The sequence below is a fragment of the Lacerta agilis genome, chromosome 8, assembly GCF_009819535.1.
Source record: "Lacerta agilis isolate rLacAgi1 chromosome 8, rLacAgi1.pri, whole genome shotgun sequence".
Lineage (NCBI taxonomy): Eukaryota > Metazoa > Chordata > Lepidosauria > Squamata > Lacertidae > Lacerta > Lacerta agilis.
In genome coordinates this window covers 71,129,511-71,150,363 of record NC_046319.1, presented here as the reverse complement: position 1 = coordinate 71,150,363, position 20,853 = coordinate 71,129,511, and the positions used below count along the sequence as shown (strand labels likewise).

General features: G+C 46.2%; 1 protein-coding gene across 1 annotated transcript; it reads right to left on the bottom strand.

Moving 5' to 3' along the window:
• Positions 1 to 403: 403 nt before the first annotated feature.
• LOC117052377 (chemokine-like receptor 1) lies at positions 404 to 1,605 on the bottom strand. The gene has a single exon (XM_033159252.1). It carries the CDS (start codon positions 1,601 to 1,603, stop codon positions 638 to 640), a length of 966 nt encoding a protein of 321 aa, XP_033015143.1. The 5' UTR covers positions 1,604 to 1,605; the 3' UTR covers positions 404 to 637.
• Between the last annotated feature and the right edge of the window lie 19,248 nt (positions 1,606 to 20,853).

The following is a 20,853-nucleotide window of genomic DNA, read 5'->3' as shown; positions in this document are numbered from 1 at the left end:
TGGAAACCAAGCCTTATGAGGAATGGTTGAGGAAGTTGGGTATGTTTAGCCTGGATGAGAAGAGACTGGGTGGAAATATGATAGTCATCTTCAAATATCTTTGCCATTATTTTCTGGACTAGAGCAGGCCCAAGACACTTGGTGGCCCAAGGCAGATGCTACCCACTCCTCAGTTCTAAATCAAGGTGCAAAGTTTCCAAGGCTAGTCAAGTTGTTTTGGCTCCAGAGGCAAAAAAGCAAAAATCATCTCACCCCTCTCTGACAGAAAAATACAATACAATTGAACTAAATAACAGAGTTTTCATAACACCCAAAGTCTGCTTCCGGAGGCAGCTGCCTTAGTCTGCCTACAGCTCTAGGTAGTAGTTGAAATTAGGCCCAGATGTAGAGGAAAACAGGCAGTGTTTAGGTGGAGGCAAGAAGCCTGTAGAGGTCATCTTTCTCGAGAGCACACTAAAGCCAAGATCCAGCTGTGGGTATCAAGGAAGTCACAGGTACAGAATCAAAGTCAGCTTTCCTGATCACCAGATCTCTTGTTACAGGCATTGCAACCTCCCACCTTTTCTGAAAGTAAAGTAGCCAGGGGACTTCATGGCAAAGCCTTCCCTGCGAGAATGTCCCACCCTTTCACTGGTTCTCAGATCTTCTGACTAAGGCTCCGTGATGCTTCTGCCCCAACGGAGGCTTCATCCTCTTCAGTTAGTGCTTTGCGGAAGAGCCCCAAGAAAGAAGCCCGCCGATGGAGGCCCCTGCTTCGGACGTACCCCACAAAGCCATACAGCAGGGGGTTGACACAGCTGTGGAGGTACGCCAGAGCATTCGACAGCTTGAGCCCAATCCCCCACATGTGCTTTTCTTCCGACACGGTGCTGAGAAGCACGAAGATGTGGTGGGGGAGCCAGCAGACAAAGAAGAGCACCACGATGGTGGCCACCAAAGCGAAGGTGCGGTGGGAGCCCTCCCAGCGCCGCCCGCGGAGCTTGCAAATCAGAACCAAGTAGGCTGCAGCGATGATGATGAAGGGCACCAGGAACGCTCCAAAGAACCTGCTCAGCCTCAGGGGCAGGTCTGTGGCTCTCTTGAGATCTCCCCGATAGACGCAGTAGGGCAATCCATTTTTTATTTCAAGATGGCGCACCACCAGATAAGGGGCGCTGAAGGCGAGAGCTAGGATCCATGCCCCAGCACATGCCAGGACTTGAAAGCGAGGGCCCTGGTGGTTGCGGGCCCAGACGGGCCTCGCAATCAACAGGCAGCGGTGTACGCTGATGATGGTGAGGACGAAGACGCTGGTGAAGACTGTGAGGTAGCGGGCGAAAGTGTGGAGCTTGCACAAGGCAAGGCCAAAGGGCCAGCTGGAGTACATGATCTCCTGCACAAGGGCAGGGATACGGCCAGCAGAGAAGAGGAGGTCTGCCACAGCCAGGTTGAGGTAGCAGGTGGAGGTGAAGGTTTTGCGCTTCTCCCGCTTGGCTACAGCCCACACCACCAGCCCGTTGCCACTAACGCCCAGGATAAGAATGATGACGTTGGTTACTATGGCGATGTGACGCATGGAAGCTTCCACCGGTGTGGTGTCAACCTGGTCAGCTGAGGAGTTCATGATGTCTGCAGAAAGGAAACAGGCCATATTTAGTGTCTTTCTCCCTGCTCTAAATCTCACACCTTGGATTAATGGCAATACGCTAAAAAAAACCTGACTTAACATCTGTGAGGGGCCGCCATATTGCTGTGGTACCAGTTAGTGCAGAGACCCTCAATATGCTACCAGTGGGAATGAGTGGGACCTGTAAGAATAGTTGTAGTGTGGAGTGCCCTTGTTCAGTGTTCCAGCTAGCTGGCCATTCCTTCTCTCAAGATATTACATTCCGCTCCTTCCAGCTCCCCTCTCCCTACAATAGCATTCAACATTCTGTGATCACTGAGCATCTTCAGTCTTTAGTGCAGTTGTACCTCGGTTGTTGAATGTAATCCGTTTTGGAAGACCGTTCGACTTCCGAATCGTTTGGCAACTGAGGCACAAAGGTCAGCAAAGTCAATGGAGAAAATTGGGGGAAAAAACCCAAAAAACTCAGCAGAAGCCGTTGACTTCCGAGGCACGTTTGAAAATGAAGCAATTACTTCTGGGTTTTTGGTGCTTGAAAACCAAAACGTTCGGCTTCCGAGATGATTGAAAAACAAGGTACCACTGTATTTTACATGTGCCAACTGAGAGTTGTATCCAACTAAGTTTTATTCAGAGTAGACCCATTGAAATGAATGGCCCCAAGTTAGGCATGACTAGAGATGGAAGGATACACCAAATTCGGCATTTTTTGTTTCTTATTTTTCCGGTCTTAAATTTGGTTCTCCACATTTCTGCAGCAATTTTAAAAATGACAATTTTTGAGCATTTTAGTGCAATTTTCTGTTAATAAACACATTTTTGTATGCCATTTTTTGTACGTACAGGTTTTTTTTTTGGGGGGGGCAGGAAAACGTATTAGGAGAATTTGCGTGAGAATTGTAGGCCTAAATTCAATTCCACTACTGCAATGCAAGGCACACACCCTGTAATTGCTTCTTAGAATTACTACTTATAAGTAATGGTATCTGAAGAAGTGTGCATGCACATGAAAGCTCATACCAAGAACTAACATAGTTGGTCTCTAAGGTGCTACTGGAAGGAATTTTTTTTTTGTTTTTTTTGTTTTTACTTATAAGTAAGTCCTCTTTAATTCAATGAGGTATGTTGGGTGAGGAATGCCAGAACATTCACGTATAAGAACATAAGATGAGCCTGCTATTCTGCTCTCACAATGGTCAACTAGGTGCCTGTGAGAAACCTGCAAACAGGAACTGAAAACAAGAGCGTTCCCAATCCTGCAGCTTCCAACAACTGGCCTAAAGAATAGCTCTCGAGATGGCAGTGTTAACCTGGTTCAATCTCTAGGCTGAGCATCTGTGAGGACGTGCCAGATTTACATATAAGCCAAACAAGCTATAGCTTAGGGCCCCACTCCCTTGGGGCCCCCAAAAAAATTTAAAGGAAAAAAACCCACCTGGATGTACATTTCCAAAATATAAGAGAAAAACCAAATAAAATAAAACCTACATATAACAACAGGGCGCGGGTGGCGCTGTGGGTTAAACCACTGAGCCTAGGGCTTGCCGATCAGAAGGTCGGCGGTTCAAATCCCTGCAACGGGGTGAGCTCCCGTTGCTCGGTCCCAGCTCCTGCCCACCTAGCAGTTCGAAAGCACGTCAAAGTGCAAGTAGATAAATAGGTACCGCTCCGGCAGGTTGGTAAATGCCGTTTCCGTGCGCTGCTCTGGTTCACCAGAAGCAGCTTAGTCATGCTGGCCACATGACCCGGAAACAGTACGCTGGCTCCCTCAGCCAATAAAGCGAGATGAGCGCCGCAACCTTAGAATCATCTGTGACTGGACCTAATGGTCAGGGGTCAGTTTACCTTTACCTTTACCTATAACAACAGTGTTTTGTGTTGTGTAGGCTCCTATGATACCTATTAGGTCCATAAATTACCATATAGCATATATTCAACACAAAAAACAGCGACAATTTGTTGTTGACAAAGGACAGCTGGACATATAAAGGGCCCCATTACCTTCAGTAGCTTAGGGCCTCATCAAACCTAAATCCGGCCCTGGTGAGGACTCAAAACGCCTGGGCTACTCATGTGCAATCACAATACAAGCAGAACTATCCATACACTTCCAATATCACAATCTGCGACTGCAACAACTTCTTGATGTGATTTTGTCTTTGGGCTGCCAAGCTTGCCTGTGTCTTGCTCCCCCGAGTCCCTCCTTCACCCCATGCCTGGAGCACCACACATTCTGCAAGTTGAGAAACCAGCGACAACACTGAGCTCAGAAGAGACCACAACTTCCCCTTCGTGGGCTGAGATGGCAGCTTCCCCATCCTCTGAAATGTCAGAGGAGCTGGTCCAAAATGAGTCCTTGAGTCAAAGTTTGTGGTGACACAGATGCCATCCAATGCTGGTGCAGAACCAAAAATGCCTTGTGCAGTTTTGCAACCATTCCCCATTTTTTAACAACAACAACAACAATTTTATATGCTGCCCACCTGACTGGTTAATTGTTTATTTCCTTGACATCTTGTGGGAGGGTGTTCCACAGGGCGGGTGCCACTACTGAGGAGGCCCTCTGCCTGTTTCCCTGTAACCTCACTTCTTGCAGGGAGGGAACCTCCAGAAGACCCTCAAAGCTGGACCTCAGTGTCTGGGCGGAGCGATGGGGGTGGAGACACTCCTTCAGGTATACATTAACCAGGGGGGGGGGATTTCACTTGAAAATTATTGAAAAGAGAGGTAGATTCTGGTGAAATTCAATCAACAAATCAACCATTTTATTTGCACGCCGCCTTTCCAAAGTTACAACTATGCCCTGGGTGACTATCAGGGCGCAGGCCACCAGGCAAGATGGAGAGGCAGACAGGTTAGGAAAACTGAGTGGGAAAGTCTGTTACCTACCTGACTGGAGAGGCTGCATCTTCTCAGGAGAAGATACCTCTCTTTCCTTCTCGACAGGATTGAAGCCACTGCTTAATAATTGCTGAGGCACCAATTCTGTGGGGTGTGGGTGCTGCTTGATAAACAGCTTTCCTCCCAAAAAACACTTGTGATGCAGTACTACACAGGATCAGAGCCTTCTGTCTAGCAGCTGTTAAGCAAGAGGATCCAATCCTGTGTGGTGCCATGCATCCTTGTTTTCACAGAACCATAGAATTGTACAGGTGAATGGGACCCTCACAAATCATCTGGTCCAACCCCCTGCAGTTGGGAAAATGAGACTCTAAGAGGAACTGAACTGGACAGATTAAATGGGTTTCCAAGTCAAGCACACAATGTCCCTCAGTGGCTGATGAGATGCCTCTGGGAAGCCCACAAGCAGGGAATGAGGATCGGGACCTGTGATCCACATAATTAGAATCATAGAATCATAGAGTTGGAAGAGACCACAAGGGCCATCCAGTCCAACCCCCTGCCAAGCAGGAAACACCATCAAAGCATTCCTGACAGATGGCTGTCAAGCCTCCGCTTCAAGACCTCCAAAGAAGGAGACTCCACCACACTCCTTGGCAGCAAATTCCACTGTCGAACAGCTCTTAGTGTCAGGAAGTTCTTCCTAATATTTAGGTGAAATCTTCTTCCTTGTAGTTTGAATCCATTGCCCTGTGTCCACTTCTCTGGAGCAGCAGAAAACAACCTTTCTCACTCCTCTATATGACATCCTTTTATATATTTGAACATGGCTATCATATCACCCCTTAACCTTCTCTTCTCCAGGCTAAACATACCCAGCACCCTAAGCCGTTCCTCATAAGGCATCGTTTCCAGGCCTTTGACCATTTTGGTTGCCCTCCTCTGGACACGTTCCAGCTTGTCAGTATCCTTCTTGAACTGTGGTGCTCAGAACTGGACACAGTATTCCAAGTGAGGTCTGACCAGAGTGGAATACAGTGGTACTATTACTTCCCTTGATCTAGACGCTATACTCCTATTGATGCAGCCCAGAATTGCATTGGCTTTTTTAGCTGCTGCATCACACAGTTGACTCATGTCAAGTTTATGGTCTACCAAGATTCCTAGATCCTTTTCACATGTACTGCTCTCAAGCCAGGTGTCACCCATCCTGTATTTGTGCCTTTCATTTTTTTTGCCCAAGTGTAGTACTTTACATTTCTCCCTGTTAAAATTCATCTTGTTTGCTTTGGCCCAGTCGTCTAATAATGACCTTATTTTGAAGTGTGATCCTGCCCTCTAGGGTATTAGCCACCCCTCCCAATTAATTAATTAATTACCAGTGTGCCAGGCCTTTGGGGAAATAACCCACGATGGAGCTCAACTGCCAACAAAGAGGCAGTTCAAAAAGAAGAGTTTTTAAGAAAGTAGCTCACTTTAAGCATATTGATTCCTCCCTTCCTGGTCCCTCTCTGGTTGTGAAATAGGTTTTTCAGGTATTTGAAAGACTGCAAAAGCCTTCCGCACCTGCTTGATCAGGAGCCACAGGGGAGCAGAAATGAATCACGGGTGCAACAACAGCTCTCTCCTCCCACCTTCAAGTTTGAAAAAAAGCCCACTACATGCCACAGGTTCTGCACATACCTTGGCTCACCATGTGCAGATTCCAATTGCCTTCAGGACAAGCTGGTTCCTAGCCAGGGATGTATTCAGTGGCTTACTCCTCTCCAGTGAGATACATAAATACAAGGAGGGAGGCAGCGAAAGCTCGGTTGCAACAAAGACCGAAGTACACAAGAGTTTGTTCCTCACTTTGCACAACCCGGACAGTGATGCAACAAATGGGGCAGGGAAATCAGTAGCTGTGACATCCGAGTGCTCAGTTCCCAGGAGACTCTTAGGAACAAAGGAACATGCCTTATACCATGCCAGACCATTGGCTTGTCCAGGCCAGTGTGGTTTACACTGACTGGCAGAGGCTCTGCAGGGTTCCAGGCAGCCCTACCTGGAGATTCTGGGGATTGAATACATGCAAGTCAGAGGCTCTGCCACTGAGCTATGACCCTTCCCTCCTGCAGGGAAAGTATGGAGCAATGATCAGAGAGAGCACAGGCAGTTATCTGTTAGTGAGTTCCAAGTACTGGAAGTGGGGTGGTGGTCATGCAGTCATGTCTACAGTGAGTTGCAAGACCTCAATAGCCACAACACGTTTCATTTTTATTGAACTGAGAACCAAACCACGTGTGACCCACATGGCATAATTCTGCCCTTAAGCACAGCCCTTCCCTACAAATTGTTTGCAATTTGCATTGGGTGAACTAATGCGAGGAATTGCATTGAAATACTTGGGTGGGTGGGTGTTGTTTTATTTGGAGTGGGGGGTGGGGTTACTTCAAATCGTTTTTAAATGTTAGGTGCTAATTTGGATATTTGTATTTGTTATATGTTAATTTGGATTGCCCTGTGTGCACGTCATGGGGGGGTGTGCCGACATGACACATGCACGCTCCATGGCATGTGCACGCTACCAAGTGGAATTGGGGGGTAGGGGGCAGCCCCTTCATTTAAAATTTTCGTGTGCCTGGGCACCCAGGGCCCCGCATATTCAGCACCCATGCTCCCATCTAGAGCAATAGAATATCATACAGCACTCCCTTTCTCCCTGTCCCTCACCCAGGTACAGGCTGTTGGGTGTTGTTGGACTAAAAGTCCCATCATCACTGACCACTTGTCCTGCTAGCTAGGGTGTCGGAATACACTGCGTGGATCTGTTAAAAGATCCGCGGTTAATTGTTTATTTTAATGGTTATTGAGAACTACTTTTTGTATCCTTACGCGTAAAAGCGAAAGTGAAAGTAAGAATGAACAGTCGGTTTGCCAATAAGATTAATCCGCCTTTAATTTATAGTCCCGGTAATGTTTCAAAGTTATCAATGAGCGTTAACCCTGCTTCCCGCCTTTTTGGAGGGCAGCAACAGTGGTTTTATTGGTTGAGGCATCGATCGTGATGTCACATCTGTTCCTAAATAAAAGGCTGAGGCTCCCCGCTTAGGCACGTTCAGTTTGGGTTAGTCAATCGTTCTTTACGTTTTGTTCTTTTGGGGTCTTTTATGTTCAGTTGAAGTCAAGTTTAGTTTAAGGGGTTTTGGGAGCGGGCTGGATGGGTTGGATGGGTTTTTCTTTTAGTTAGGTTTAGTTCGCGGAAGATATTCGGTTTAGCTTTAGTTAGGCTTTTAGGTTTAGCCTAGGGCTAGATTTGCGGAAGATATTTCGGTTTAGTATTATTTAGTTTAGTATCACGGAAGATTGGGCGCGCAGGGACAGAGAGCTTAGGGAAACTTAGCTTAGGGCAAGAAACGAGCCTACGCGGGTTTTGCCAAAGCCACTAAAAATATACTCGGTGTCTGTCGTCCTTTGGGGAAAAGGGGAAAAGGTCTAAAGATTTTTTTGATTTTAACCCAAACTTAGATAACGTCCTTGGTTTGGTTTTCCTGGTTCAGAATCAGGGCATCCATTGGTTTTCGAGGCATCCATTAGTTTTCGAGGCATTATTTTAGTTAGAAGGCATTCAAGAACTCACACACCTTCGGAGTCATTTTCCGTCTTACTCAGCTTCCTTCAGATTGTGAGACTTGGCCGGCGCCCGTGCTCATAAGCACGTGGAACGCTGGCCGCTTTCCCCCCGCTACTGGTACCTCGTGCGTGGGCAGTTTAAGCTTACGCACGAGGAGCTCCAGCACCGTGTGAGGCAAAGCGAGTCGGGATCGCTTCCACGGAGGCTCCGGTTAAAGGCAACAGATCGGAAGTGGCTCGGAAACAAGTATTGAGAGGTGAGGTATAACGGCCCGGTTTGCCCAGGATTTCGCTGCAGTAGCGCGAGTCCACCGCTTGCCCAAAGTAGAGTAAAAGTAGAAATTGCGCGCGTATTTTGCCCCATGGGGTCCCCGGGTGGAGCGGCAAGGGTTTCAGTTTAAGCCTACGGGCAGGTAGAGTCTTCCCGAAAGCCTACGGGTGGGAAGGGTTCTGGCGAAAGCCTACGGGTGCCAGGGTTTTTCGGTCAAAGCCTACGGGTAGGGCCGGTGTAAGCCTACGGGCAGGGTAAAATCTTCCCAAAAGCCTACGGGTGGGAAGGGTTCTGGCGAAAGCCTACGGGTGCCAGGGTTTTCGGTCAAAGCCTACGGGTAGGGCCAGTGTCCCCCAGAAAAAGCCTACGGGTGGGGGTGGAGGTTTTCTGGCGAAAGCCTACGGGTGCCAGGTTTTTCGGTCAAAACCTACGGGTAGGACCGGTGTCCCCTAGTAAAAGCCTACGGGTGGGGGAGGAAGTTTTTTGAAAAAAGCCTACGGGTCGCCTACGGGTGGAATAAGTGTTAAAATATGGGCTCCTCACTCTCATCTGCTCAAATTAAGTTCTGTGAAGATTTATTGTACCTTTTGAAAAGGAATGGTCACCCTGTCTCTGAATCAGAAATAGAGCTTCCACTCCTCGTTCAAAAGGTCTAGCTAAGCAGACCTTGCGTGAAATTCGATACTCCCTTTTCATTGCAAGCCATGCTGACTAGCCTTGATTGATGGCTACTCGCCTACTTCTCAACTCCCTGTCAAATGCAGTATTTCTTCAAAAGTGCTTATTTAAAAGCACCAGTTCAGTTCTGGGCAGTGTTGTTAGTTCTCCTACTGCCTAGGCTTTGTTTGCCTCTGGGCGGCCCTTGGTTCCTGGCTGCCTACAACTTGTTCCAGAAAGAATTCATCTGTTTTTCTTGATTCTCCACCTCTTGGGGAATAACTCTCACCTGCACTCACTAGCAGATCCCTATGATTTGCTTGCTTAACCTTCTTTCCTCTACAGGTGTTCCTGTATCCTCCAGCACCGAACCCCGGCACTAGGGGTGATGGGAACCGTAGTCCAACAACATCTGGGGACCCAAGATTGAGAAAGGCTGCTCTAGACTGAGAATAATAATAATAATAATAATAATAATAATAATAATAATAATAATATATTTATACCCCACCCATCTGGCTGGGTTTCCCCAGCCACTCTGGGCGGCTTCCAACAAAGATTAAAAATACATTAAAACCTCAGTCATTAAAAACTTCCCTAAAAATTTGCCTTCAGGTGTCTTTTAAACATCTGATAGTTGTTTATCTCTTTGACATCTGATGGGAGGGTGTTCCACAGGGCGGGTGCCACTACCGAGAAGGCCCTCTGCCTGGTTCCCTGTAACTTTGATTCTCACAGTGAGGGAACCGCCAGAAGGCCCTCGGCGCTGGATCTCAGTGTCTGGGCTGAATGATGGGGGTGGAGACGCTCCCTCAGGTATACTGGGCCGAGGCTGTTAGGGCTTTAAAGGTCAACACCAACACTTAGAATTGTGCTCAGAAATGTACTGTCACACCAGAGTGCTAATCTAGATTGTTGTCTTCCCCTCCCAGCTATTTCTTAAGGAGGAAACCCCTGGCCTCAAGGGCAGAACTATGAAGTTAAGATCACATATGGTTTGACTCTCTGATCAGACAGGAAGTAAAGTTGCAGAGCAGATCAAGGTGTGAAAGAACAGGACATTGCAAAATGGACACCCTTGCAAAATTGCATAGAGAGTCAATCTCGTTCATTCAAATCTGGGGTGATTATCAACATTGGAGAAGGAGGTTTTGAGATTCTGTTTCCATACACAAGATTGAATAATGGCCTCACATACTGAGTAATGGTCTGTATGTAGCAGCTTTCAGATACAGTACTAAGAAAGGGACCTCCATTATGTATGAAAGCTGTTCTTTTGCATTAGCAGTGGGAATTTTGCTCCCCAATGAATTTGCAAAAAGATTTGAAATTCTGCTTCAGAATTAATAGGTACATCTTGACCATTTCGATTTGTCTCAGGAGTCAAGTGTGAAATCTCATCAGCCCATGAAGTACTAGACATAAATGCTACTGCCTGCAAGAGTGCCTGTTTGTCTCCACCCATGGCCTGCCTGTGTATTTTTTTAATCAAGTGACATATTATGAAGTCATACGTCTCCAGTATTCTCTGAGCCATAGGGAATCAAACTTTGTAACGTGCCTGTAGAAGGACTATGTGGGGCAGGGGTCAGCAAACTTTTTCAGCAGGGGGCCGATTCACTGTCCCTCAGACCTTGTGGGGGGGCGGACTATCTGTCTGTCTATCTATCTATCTATCTATCTATCTATCTATCTATCTATCTATCTATCTTTGGGGGGGGGGGGAAATGAATGGATTCTTATGCCCCACAAATAACTCAGAGATGCATTGTAAATAAAAGGATACATTCTGCTCATGTAAAAACATGCTGATTCCCAGACTGTCCGTGGGCCGGATTTAGAAGGCAATTGGGCTGGATCCAGCCCCCAGGCCTTAGTTAGTCTACCCATGATGTAGACTAGAGGAATGGTTTATAATACTGATCAAATTTGCTATACGTAACCGTGAATAAAATACTTTCCAATGGTAACTAGGGCTGCCATGTGTCTGGATTTTCCTGGACATTGCTGGGATTTCAAAGGTGTAATTGATGTCGGGATGGGGGGAGAGGGAATTCCTGAAAGGTGCTTTGTCCTGGATCTTAGGCAAGTCAACTGAAAAATCACTTTTTTTTGGGGGGGGGGGGCGTGTCTTTGTAAAAGAAAACCCAACAACAACTAAAAGAAGCTCAGCAATTTGGGTGGTTTCCTAAAAAAAAGCTCAAGAACTTTCCAGGTGTAACAGCTGCTGAAAAGTCTATGAGTCTTAAGTGTAATGAAGATAGTGGACTTTCCTTCAGTGGAGGTATGTGCAGACTTTTCAAGTCCTCCATGACTCTGGAGAGGTTTACCATAGTCTTTCCAACCACTGGTCTGGACCACAAGGACCTCATCTGTCACCCTATCTGGTCTCAGCAGAACTGCACAACACTGTGGTTGTGGAGATTGATTCCACCTACGTGGCTCACCCTGAATGCCCCAGTCCCTTATGTGGAAGAAAGACAGGTTTGGATGTATTAGCAGTGGTGCTTTCTACAGCAAAGGTGAATAAGGCCTTTCAGCCCACAGAGCAGATTTTATGTGGCCAACATCCTGAAGGCTACATTCTGAGGGTGGGCGGAGCCAGGGGCTGAAGACTGTCGGGCAAAACACAAAGCAAATACGTTTCTGTAGAATTTGCAGTGATTTGATATGGGGGACAAAATGTAGCCCTCAAAGGATCAAGGTCTTTTGCTTCAGGTCTTGCTGGCCTTCCCTCCTTCATTGTAATGTTGCTGGGTCTGTCCAACACATGGTGGGAATGCATGCTTCGAATGCTTTGAAAGGCAAAAAAAGAAAGAAAGAAAGAAAGAAAGAAAGAAAAGAAAGAGGTTATACACGAATAAGTAAAATGTTTTATTTGAAGGAAGAAGGAGAGTTGTACATGCAACATTTCCAAGGCAAGGGTGCTACTCCCTAGTGTCTTGAATAAGGGCTGGAATGGTTCTTTTATCGTGGTTGAAAGAAACAAGAGAATCAGCGCCAATAGTTCATTGGGTTCTGTCGCCACCAAGGCCTGTTGATCCAGGCCACATTGTCTTGCTGTTGTGGAGCCTGAAGAGAAAATTGAGAGACATGAGGTGGAAATCCCAATATGTTGGAAGAACTTCCTCATTGTCATCATCATGACAGACAAACAGACAGACAGACAGACAGATATAAAATTGGGTACCATGCATATGAGTTTGGCTTCTTTTTATGATGCCTTTAAGAACTTCATGACAGACAGTTATCAACAGTAAAAACTTTAACAATTACAGCTCTTCCCTGTTGGAAAACCCAAGACCTGTTAAATGTCTGCCTATCACAGAGCAGTAAGGGGGGGGGGAAGAGAATAAGTCTGTTTTCTGTCTCATGTCTTGTTCACCTCTGTTCACCCTTAAAGTCTTTATCATCCCTTTTCTGCATTAACTTTTACATTTGCTTAACATTTAAACTGCTATTTTTAATCATGCACAACAATACAAACACAACACGTAGGCTAATAGTTAGTAGAAAATATATAATAGAATAATGATATCATTCAAATTTTAGGAGTAAGCCAATCAAAGTTCTTATGTACAATATAACAGAGTGGTAGTGAGGACCGTCAAGCTGTGTGTTCAAAACAGATGTCTAAGGACAGTCTCTCAACAATCTTTCAAAAGTATCAACAGAAGACATCTCAAAAGCCTCAAAAGGAACTGATCCTTAGCACAAATCTTACTTACATATTCTGTTGAAAAATATCGGCTGATGAAGACTATTACGAAACAGTAGCATCATTGCGAAGACACTGTCGTTTTGTTGTGATTAGTTCTTATTGCAACACAAGGGTTTGTTTTGGGTTCATTTTTTAATCATGCAACAGGCACAACGATGGGCTCTTCTGTCCTGGCTGGCATCAGCATCAGGCCTGCGGATGTGGAAACTGCCCCCCCCCCGCCCGATCTCTTAGGCCTCCCTGCTCCCTGATGAGATGCAAAACAGGGAACTTGGTATCAGAAGTTGCAATGGTCTATTTCCCTGCAAATCCCTGAAGGTACCTACCGGTAATCCCCTCTGTTCATAAGGTGCCTATCTGACAGGTCAGCATAGCAGCTTCCGACTGTGAGACTTACTTCTGAGTAGACATGGTTAGAATTGCTGTCATTAGCCCTTTGTCTCCAAGGTGCCACAAGGCTCTTTTGTTGTTGTTTTTGCTGCAAATGACTAACACCTGGCTGCCCCTCTGGAAATTCATTAACTTGGAAAAGCATCATGCAGGGTTGGAAATAGGCTTGTTAATATCTTTTGATGGCTGATAGATACTTGGCGGTTACATGCTATCATATGTTTAAAATACATTAAGGTATGTTTATTTTCCTGTCAGTGGCCTACAAAATGGAAGAAAGACTCGTGGAAAATAAAGCAATTAAATCAGGATGGAGAATGTTCCACAAACCAAAATGGATTCATTCTTTACTTACTAGCACAGAGAGGTTACTCTACTGTTCATATTTGGGCTGTGAATGCAAATATGAAACAATAGCTAGCATGTCATGGTAAATTAATTTCATATGATCCACTCAATGCCGCACCTGAATTGAGCGGGAAATGGCAGCATCCATCGTAGAAACTTCAGCCGCATCTCTACGATGCCTGTAAACCTGACGATTGGACACTGGAGGGAAGAAAATCATGGGTATTAAATCCATTCATTATGCTCAGGCCCAACTTTAGTCTGTGAAATATACTCGGAGTCCTTCAGTGATTTCATGCTCTTTATTGCAGCTTTTAAAACAGTGATTTAATTTCCCTCCAAACCTTAGGCTTTTATATACATTATGTACACAATGAGCAGGGCCGGTGCTAGGGTTTTTTGCGCCCTAGGCGAGATCACCTTCTGGCGCCCCCCCTGCCAATCCCTAGCACTGGCCCTGCGGAGAAGCCAGATTTCGGGCTGCTCCCCCCTCCCCGCCACTCTGCCGCTGGCGGAGGGGGCGGAGAAGCCCGATTTTCGGGCTGCTCCCCCTCCCCGCCACTCTGCCGCTGGCGGAGGGGGCAGAGAACCCCGATTTTCGGGCTGCTCCCCCCTCCCCGGCACTCTGCCGCTGGCGGAGGGGGCGGAGAAGCCCGATTTCGGGCTGCTCCCCTTCCCCCGCCACTCTGCCGCTGGCGGAGCGGCACCGGGCGGCGGTGGGGGGGGGCAGGCTGGCCAGCACCCCCTCCATTTTGGCGCCCTAGGCAGCTGCCTAGTTCGCCTAAATGGATGTGCCGGCCCTGACAATGAGTCCCATCTGATTGGCTGATTCTGCTTCCCTCCTGGAGCCTGATTGGTCTTCTCCTGCAGACCAATCAGTTGTTGCATTCTAGGATCCTACTAGCCTAATAGGCTGATTAACTTCCTTCTGGAGCCTGATTGGTCTTCTCCTGCAATCCAATCAGTTGTTGCATTCTAGGATCCTACCTGCCTATTGTTCTAGGATCCAAGCTTAATACATAACAGTCTGGCTACCTATTTAATTTCAGTTTCCTGCTCCATCCTCTGAACTTTGGGGTACTAAGAGCAGTTTCAAAAGCGACACAGGTGTCCCTGTAAGAATGTCACCCTGTTCCTTATTTAGTAATACTAAATTTTAATCCTAAATAAGGAACTGGTCTCAGAAATAAGAGTTTCCTCACATTATAAAGCAGGGCTGAGGAGTGTGGTGCTGATAACACCAAGATTACAAGTTGGATCCCTGTAAGGGACAGCTGCTTAGTCCTGCATTGCAGGGAGTTGGGCTACATGATCTTCTGGGTCACTTCCAACTCTTGTATTCCCATACCAATAATTTTGGGACTTTCACCACTAAGTAAGCCAAGTTTTATTGCTTGTGAGACTTTTTTGAATACTGTATGGAGAAGCGTATGAATCTGAATTTTGGAGAGTTTGTAAGTAAACCATTTTAAACGTACCAAATGTGTGGTCTTTTTCTATGCTAGGGTAGAAGGCAATTTTGGAAGGAACATAGAAGGGCATATTTTAAAGGTTTAACACCCTATATTTCCATGCTTTACTTGGCTGCATATTTAAAACTCCCCTGGGGTTCTCTCAGCAAATAGTATTTGCCACAAACTTGGAACTTGGCATCTAGGAAATCTCTTTTTATATACAGTGGAACCTTGGTTCTCAAACTTAATTCATTCCAGAAGTCCGTTCGACTCCTGAAACCTTTTGAAAACCAAGGTGTGGCTTCCAATTGGCTGCAGGAGCTTCCTGCACTCAAGCAGAAGCCATGTTGGACGTTTGGCTTCCAAAAAATGTTAAAAAACTGGAACACTTACTTCTGGTTTTTCGGCATTCAGAAGCCAATTTGTTCATCAACTAAGCCATTCGAGAACCAAGGTTCCACTGTACCTATATTCCCCATGCCACAAACAAAAGCTGCATGGGGCAGATTAGTTTTTCAGAACTCCTTCTCCCAGGTTGGACTGAGCAGGGCCGTCTTACTCACAGGTGCTCGGGGTGCAGGGCACCCATGCACGGGCTCTCAGGGGCGCCAGGCTGAGAGTCTGGGGCCCAAGAGTTGAGTCTGGGGAAGAGTCCACCCGTTAGTGGGAGTGCCACGGCGGGCTCTTCTGCTGCGGGTGGCTCTGTGCTGTGAGTTCGGGGGTGACCGAGCCAGCAAGACGCTGAGGCGGCTGGCCGGCTCCTCCCTCCTGCACACCTGGGACTGGGCAACCTGGGGGGGGCGCCGCCGGGTGGATCTTTGTACCCCAGTGCCGCATATACTTGAGACAGCCCCGGGACTGAGCAAAACTTGACTCCTTCTGACCTATGAAAGCCAAAGTCACATTTTACAGGTAAACAGAGTGATACCTTTATGGAGATTGGGGAAGGTGATAGACACCTCCTGGTGTAGAGGGAGATGGGTCACCTCAGGGGTAAATATCCACTAAGGATCTTTATGCCATGGATAGGCAAGCTGGGAGATGATATGCCTGTTTCACTCAGCCACAACTGAGGGAGGAGAGGATAGAGCCTGCGCTCCACATTACTCACCTGTGCCAAGGTAAACCAGGGCCACGACAATAGTCAGCACAGTCAAGGACCCAAGAGTGATCGCAGAAATGACCGAAGGAATCTTCAGCTTCACATAAGGTGGTGGTGGGGGGCCGTCTGTAGAGGATGATTTAATGTATTTATATGCTACCCATCCAATCAGGTTCTCTGGGCAGTTGACATACACCAGGAAAATACAAAAAACCCTCACACAATAATAACAGCACAATGCAAACCCAAGATCTGCCATGTGGTCAGAGATTTAACAGTTCTTTGTCTTTCCCTGCTGAGTTGGGGCTCCACTGATGCAAGCCCCTCACCCTGACTCAGCGTGGGGGCTCACCTGGTGTAACTTATTCTGTCATAAGTCTTCCCCACATGGGCATTCTGAGAGAGTTGCAGGGGGACAAAAAGAAGAGACCTCTACCTGTTCCAAACCTTGATCACATTGACCTAGGGCCCAATCCTCAAAATATGGGCTTTTCTTAACCTACTGGCTCAGCAAGCCTTCCTGAGAGATCCCCTCAATGGAGTTTGGAATAGGGGTAAATTATGCTGGCCTCCAGGAATGCTCTGTAAAACCAAAACCAAATCCATCGCAAAACAGGAAGCCCAGCCAACCAACAAAAAGCCCCAACCACCAAATTTAGCATAAAAATACAGCAGCTAAAGCAATATAGACTGGGGAGGGGAAGCTCAGACCCAGGTCCAAATGTATCCCTCCACCCCAATCTCTCTATTTCACTACTGGGGCTCTCCCTAGTCCATGATCCTCACCAACGCTGCTTTGAAACCCTCCTTGGGTTCTTATGCCTGGCTAGAATGTTTCCTTTATTTCTGTGGAGGCAAGTGGGGCACTGCCCCATTAGCCTCAATCTGCCTTCAGTTCCCCCCCAGCTGTCCTGCCTTCCTACCTGAAACCTGACTGTCATCTTCCTTCTCGTTAATCCCAGCCAGGAGGAGGATGGCAGCAAAACTAGGCTGAGTTTATCTCTGCATCTCATTGGCTCTGGCGCCACCTGCTGCCGTTCTCCTTGCCTTCCACCCTACCACTCCCAATGGGCACCAACAACCGCCGCTTGAATTGTGAGAATGCTTCTTGCTTGCCTGGATGGAGAGATGTCCCTGCGCATGTCTGCGTAGACACCTCTGACTGCTGTGTGGCTGTACAAAGGAAAGAATCACACCCACATTTGCCTCTGGCCATGCCCCCAGGAGGTTACCCATGAAGGAATGGATTAAAAGAGTTCTCCACCCCTGAGTAAGACCGTAAAACCTAGCAAGGAGGAAATTGTGCAGAAACTGAAGCACCTGATGTGATCTCCCACCTGTCTAATCCAGAGCTTTAAAATATCAATGACTTCCCGTCTTCTCTTTCCATGGTTCATTTTGCAAATCATAAATCCCTGCATATTTTACATAAACTAAACCATTCAGTATTCCATTATCACATCTATCAAAACTTATTTACACCGTTGAATTTATCTTCTCTAAACGTATATTTTTCTTCTCTTCTTCTATATGTTAAGCCTGCAAGCTGTGCATATTGTGTCCTTGTGTTCTGAACTGTATGCAAGTTAAATCTGATTATCAATTAATTATGATTAGTTGCTTGATTAATTAAAGGCATCATTAAATCCAAGGGAGTCCTGTATGCAGCCTGTGGGATAATTGTTCTATGTATGTGGGTGTGTATATCTTGGAAAGCCTGAAAGGTATTTATCATCTTTAGTTCATTATCATCATTAAATGAACTTCAAAGGTAATTAAGTTTGGCTTCAAAACTGCAGCATAAGCAAGCATTTCATTTTCAGTGAAATGTGCTGTTCATGATTCATTTTTCGAATATACATGCATTTCCAGTGCTGGGAAGGTTTTACCTGGGAGTAGTTTTTCTCAGTTGGAGAAAGTTCAGAAAAGGGCAACTGAAATGGTGAAGGGGCAACTCTCCCACGAGGAGAGGTTTCCAAATTTGGGACTTTTTAGTTTGGAGAAAAGGTGAGGGAGAAGTGACATGATAGAAGGACAGATATTATTATTATTATTATTATTATTATTATTATTATTATTATTATTATTATTATTATATTATTATTATTATTATTATTATTATTATTATTATTATTATTATTATTATTATTATTATTACCCCGCCTATCTGGCTGGGTTTCCCCAGCTACACTGGGTGGCTTCCAACAGAATATTAAAAATACAATAAAACATCAGACATTAAAAACTTCCCTAAACAGGGCTGTCTTCAGATGTCTTCTAAAAGTCAGATAGTTGCTTATTTCCTTGACATCTGATGGGAGGGCATTCCATAGGGCCTGCGCCACAACCGAGAAGGCCCTCTGCCTGGTTCCCTGTAACTTCACTTCTTGCAGTGAGGGAACCTCCAGAAGGCCCTCGGAGCTGGACCTCAGTGTCCGGGCAGAACGATGGGGGTGCGTAGTTAAACTATGGAACTCGCTGCCACAGTGATAACCACCAACTTGGATGACTTTAAGAGAGGATGAGACCAATTCATGGAGGAGAAGACTATCAATGGCTATGCTCTGACTCCCTGTTCACAGGCAGTCATGCTTCTGAATACTGATTGCTAAAATGTCAATGACTTCCCTTCTTCTCTTTCCATGGTTCATTTTGCATATCATAAACCCCTGCATATTTTACAGAAACCATTCAGTATTCCATTATTACATCCATCAAAACTTATTTACATCGTTGAATTTATCTTAACACCGCCAACGTTTTCAAGTATACGTAATTTCCCCCCATATATTCAATAAACGTTTTCCAATGTATGTTCTTCTTGTTCTCTTATTCTATATGTTACATGTGCAAGCTGTGAATATTCAGTCAGCTTAAGTTGCTATTCTTCTTTAGTAGGGACATCACTCGTTTTCCATTTTGGGGCATGTTTAATTCTATCTCACGCAAAGCATCACCCTTCATACCAGATTAACAGGCTGCAGTTAAGAAACCCAGTTCAGGGCAGTGGAATTGCCCTCACTGCCAGCAGTTGTAGAAAGGTTACACAAACTTCATCAGCGCTAACTGTAAAATATGGTTCCTGAAAGGGGATATGGTTATGTAGAAGCCAACTAAATAATGGTAAAGGTCACAATGGTAACCCCACCCATTTTGTTTTACTTTGGCTCCACCTAACTCCATCCCTCTGGCTTTCCCCAATTTTGGCATGTGGCCCCCAGAAGCTCTGCATTGAGGCAATGTGGCCCCCCAGGCTGAGAAAAGCCCCCCATCCTTGCCTTGGATGAAGCCAAACAGCACAACCGGGTGCATGTTTCCTTGGAAGTAAGTCCAGCTATGTTCAGTGGCACCTACCCCCAGGAAAAGTGTGCCTAGGACTACCCACCCAAGTCTGCCTGTCTTGGAGATTTGTAAATCAGGACTTAAAGTGAAGTCTGGGGCAGGGGATGCTCACTTGTTTTGTTGGACCCAGGTAGGATCACCATTGTCTGCTTCCCAAAGGGGTTGGTTGCCGTGCAGGTGATGAAGGGGTCATAGTGTTCAATGGAGGTGCCTTTCCACAACAGGGTGCTGGTAGCCGCATTGCCCTCAGTCCAGTGTAACACCTCCATGTTACTTGTGCTTCTGTTCCCAGCGACAGTTACTCCGTCCACTTCCCACGTAAGCGTTGGTGGAGGCCAGCAGTGGAAAGAACAGGTGCAAAGGTGGCCTAGATTCTCATTTTCACAGGCAGCATTAGGCAGGATGGTACTGGCTGTAGGCCTATCTGGAAAGCAACAAAAAGCCGGGGTGAATGAGCCAAATTCAGAACTATTAACATGTCTTACAATGCTACAACAGAGAGCGAGAGGCTTCTGGGCAGGGGAAGCAAATAAAGTTTGTTTTATACAGTTTGTTTTGTCACAGCAACACAGTTACGCCACTTTAACGGTCATGGTCCCCTTTGAAGAATCCTGGGAATTGCAGTTTGCTAAGAGTTCTGTGTGCTGTTAGGAGGTCCCTCGTAGAGCTACAATTCCTAGCACCCTAAACAAACTACAGTTCCCAGGCTTATTTGGGCAACACCATGACTGTTAAAGTGGTATTGAGAATGATTTAAATCTGTGATGTGGATGTGCACATCACACTTTTTTAAAAAGTTGTTTTTATTAAGGTTTATTTGTGTTACAAAGCAAACAGAGAAACAGGGATTGGTACATCTATTGTCTCCACTTTCAATTCACAATCTTTTTCACAGTTTCTTTGCATTTGGTGAGAGGCACTTTTGTCATAGACATCTTGCAGGTGGGAGAAAGGAGGGCAGGGAGAGAGAGATGGGGTTTTGTTTTGTTTTGTTCTATTGCCTATTTCCAGAGTATTTTGGGAAGAGGTATTGACTGCTAAACTGCTGTGGTAATTGTAGTTCTGGGAGGGGAATAGGAGTCACTTAACAATATTCATAGGGACGCGGGTGGTGCTGTGGATTAAACCACAGAGCCTAGGGCTTGCCAATCAGAATATCGGCCATTTGAATCCCTGTGACAGGGTGAGCTCCCATTGCTCGGTCCCTGCTTCTGCCAACCTAGCAGTTCGAAAGCATGTCAAAGTGCAGGAAGGTAGGGAAGGTAAGCGGCGTTTCCGTGCGCTTCTCTGGTTCACCAGAAGCAGCTTAGTCATGCTGGCCACATGACCCAGAAGCTGTACGCCAGTTCCCTTGGTCAGTAAAGTGAGATGAGCACCGCAACCCCAGAGTCGTCCGTGACTGGACCTAATGGTCAGGGGTCCCTTTACCTTTACCTTTAACAACACTCAGCAACCTTAACAAAGTACAGCTCCCACAGTTCTCTGGAGGGATCCATGACTGTTTAAAGT

Excerpts from the sequence above, each read along its gene's own strand:
- LOC117052377 (XM_033159252.1), bottom strand. The coding sequence starts at position 1,603 with ATGAACTCCTCAGCTGACCAGGTTGACACCACACCGGTGGAAGCTTCC.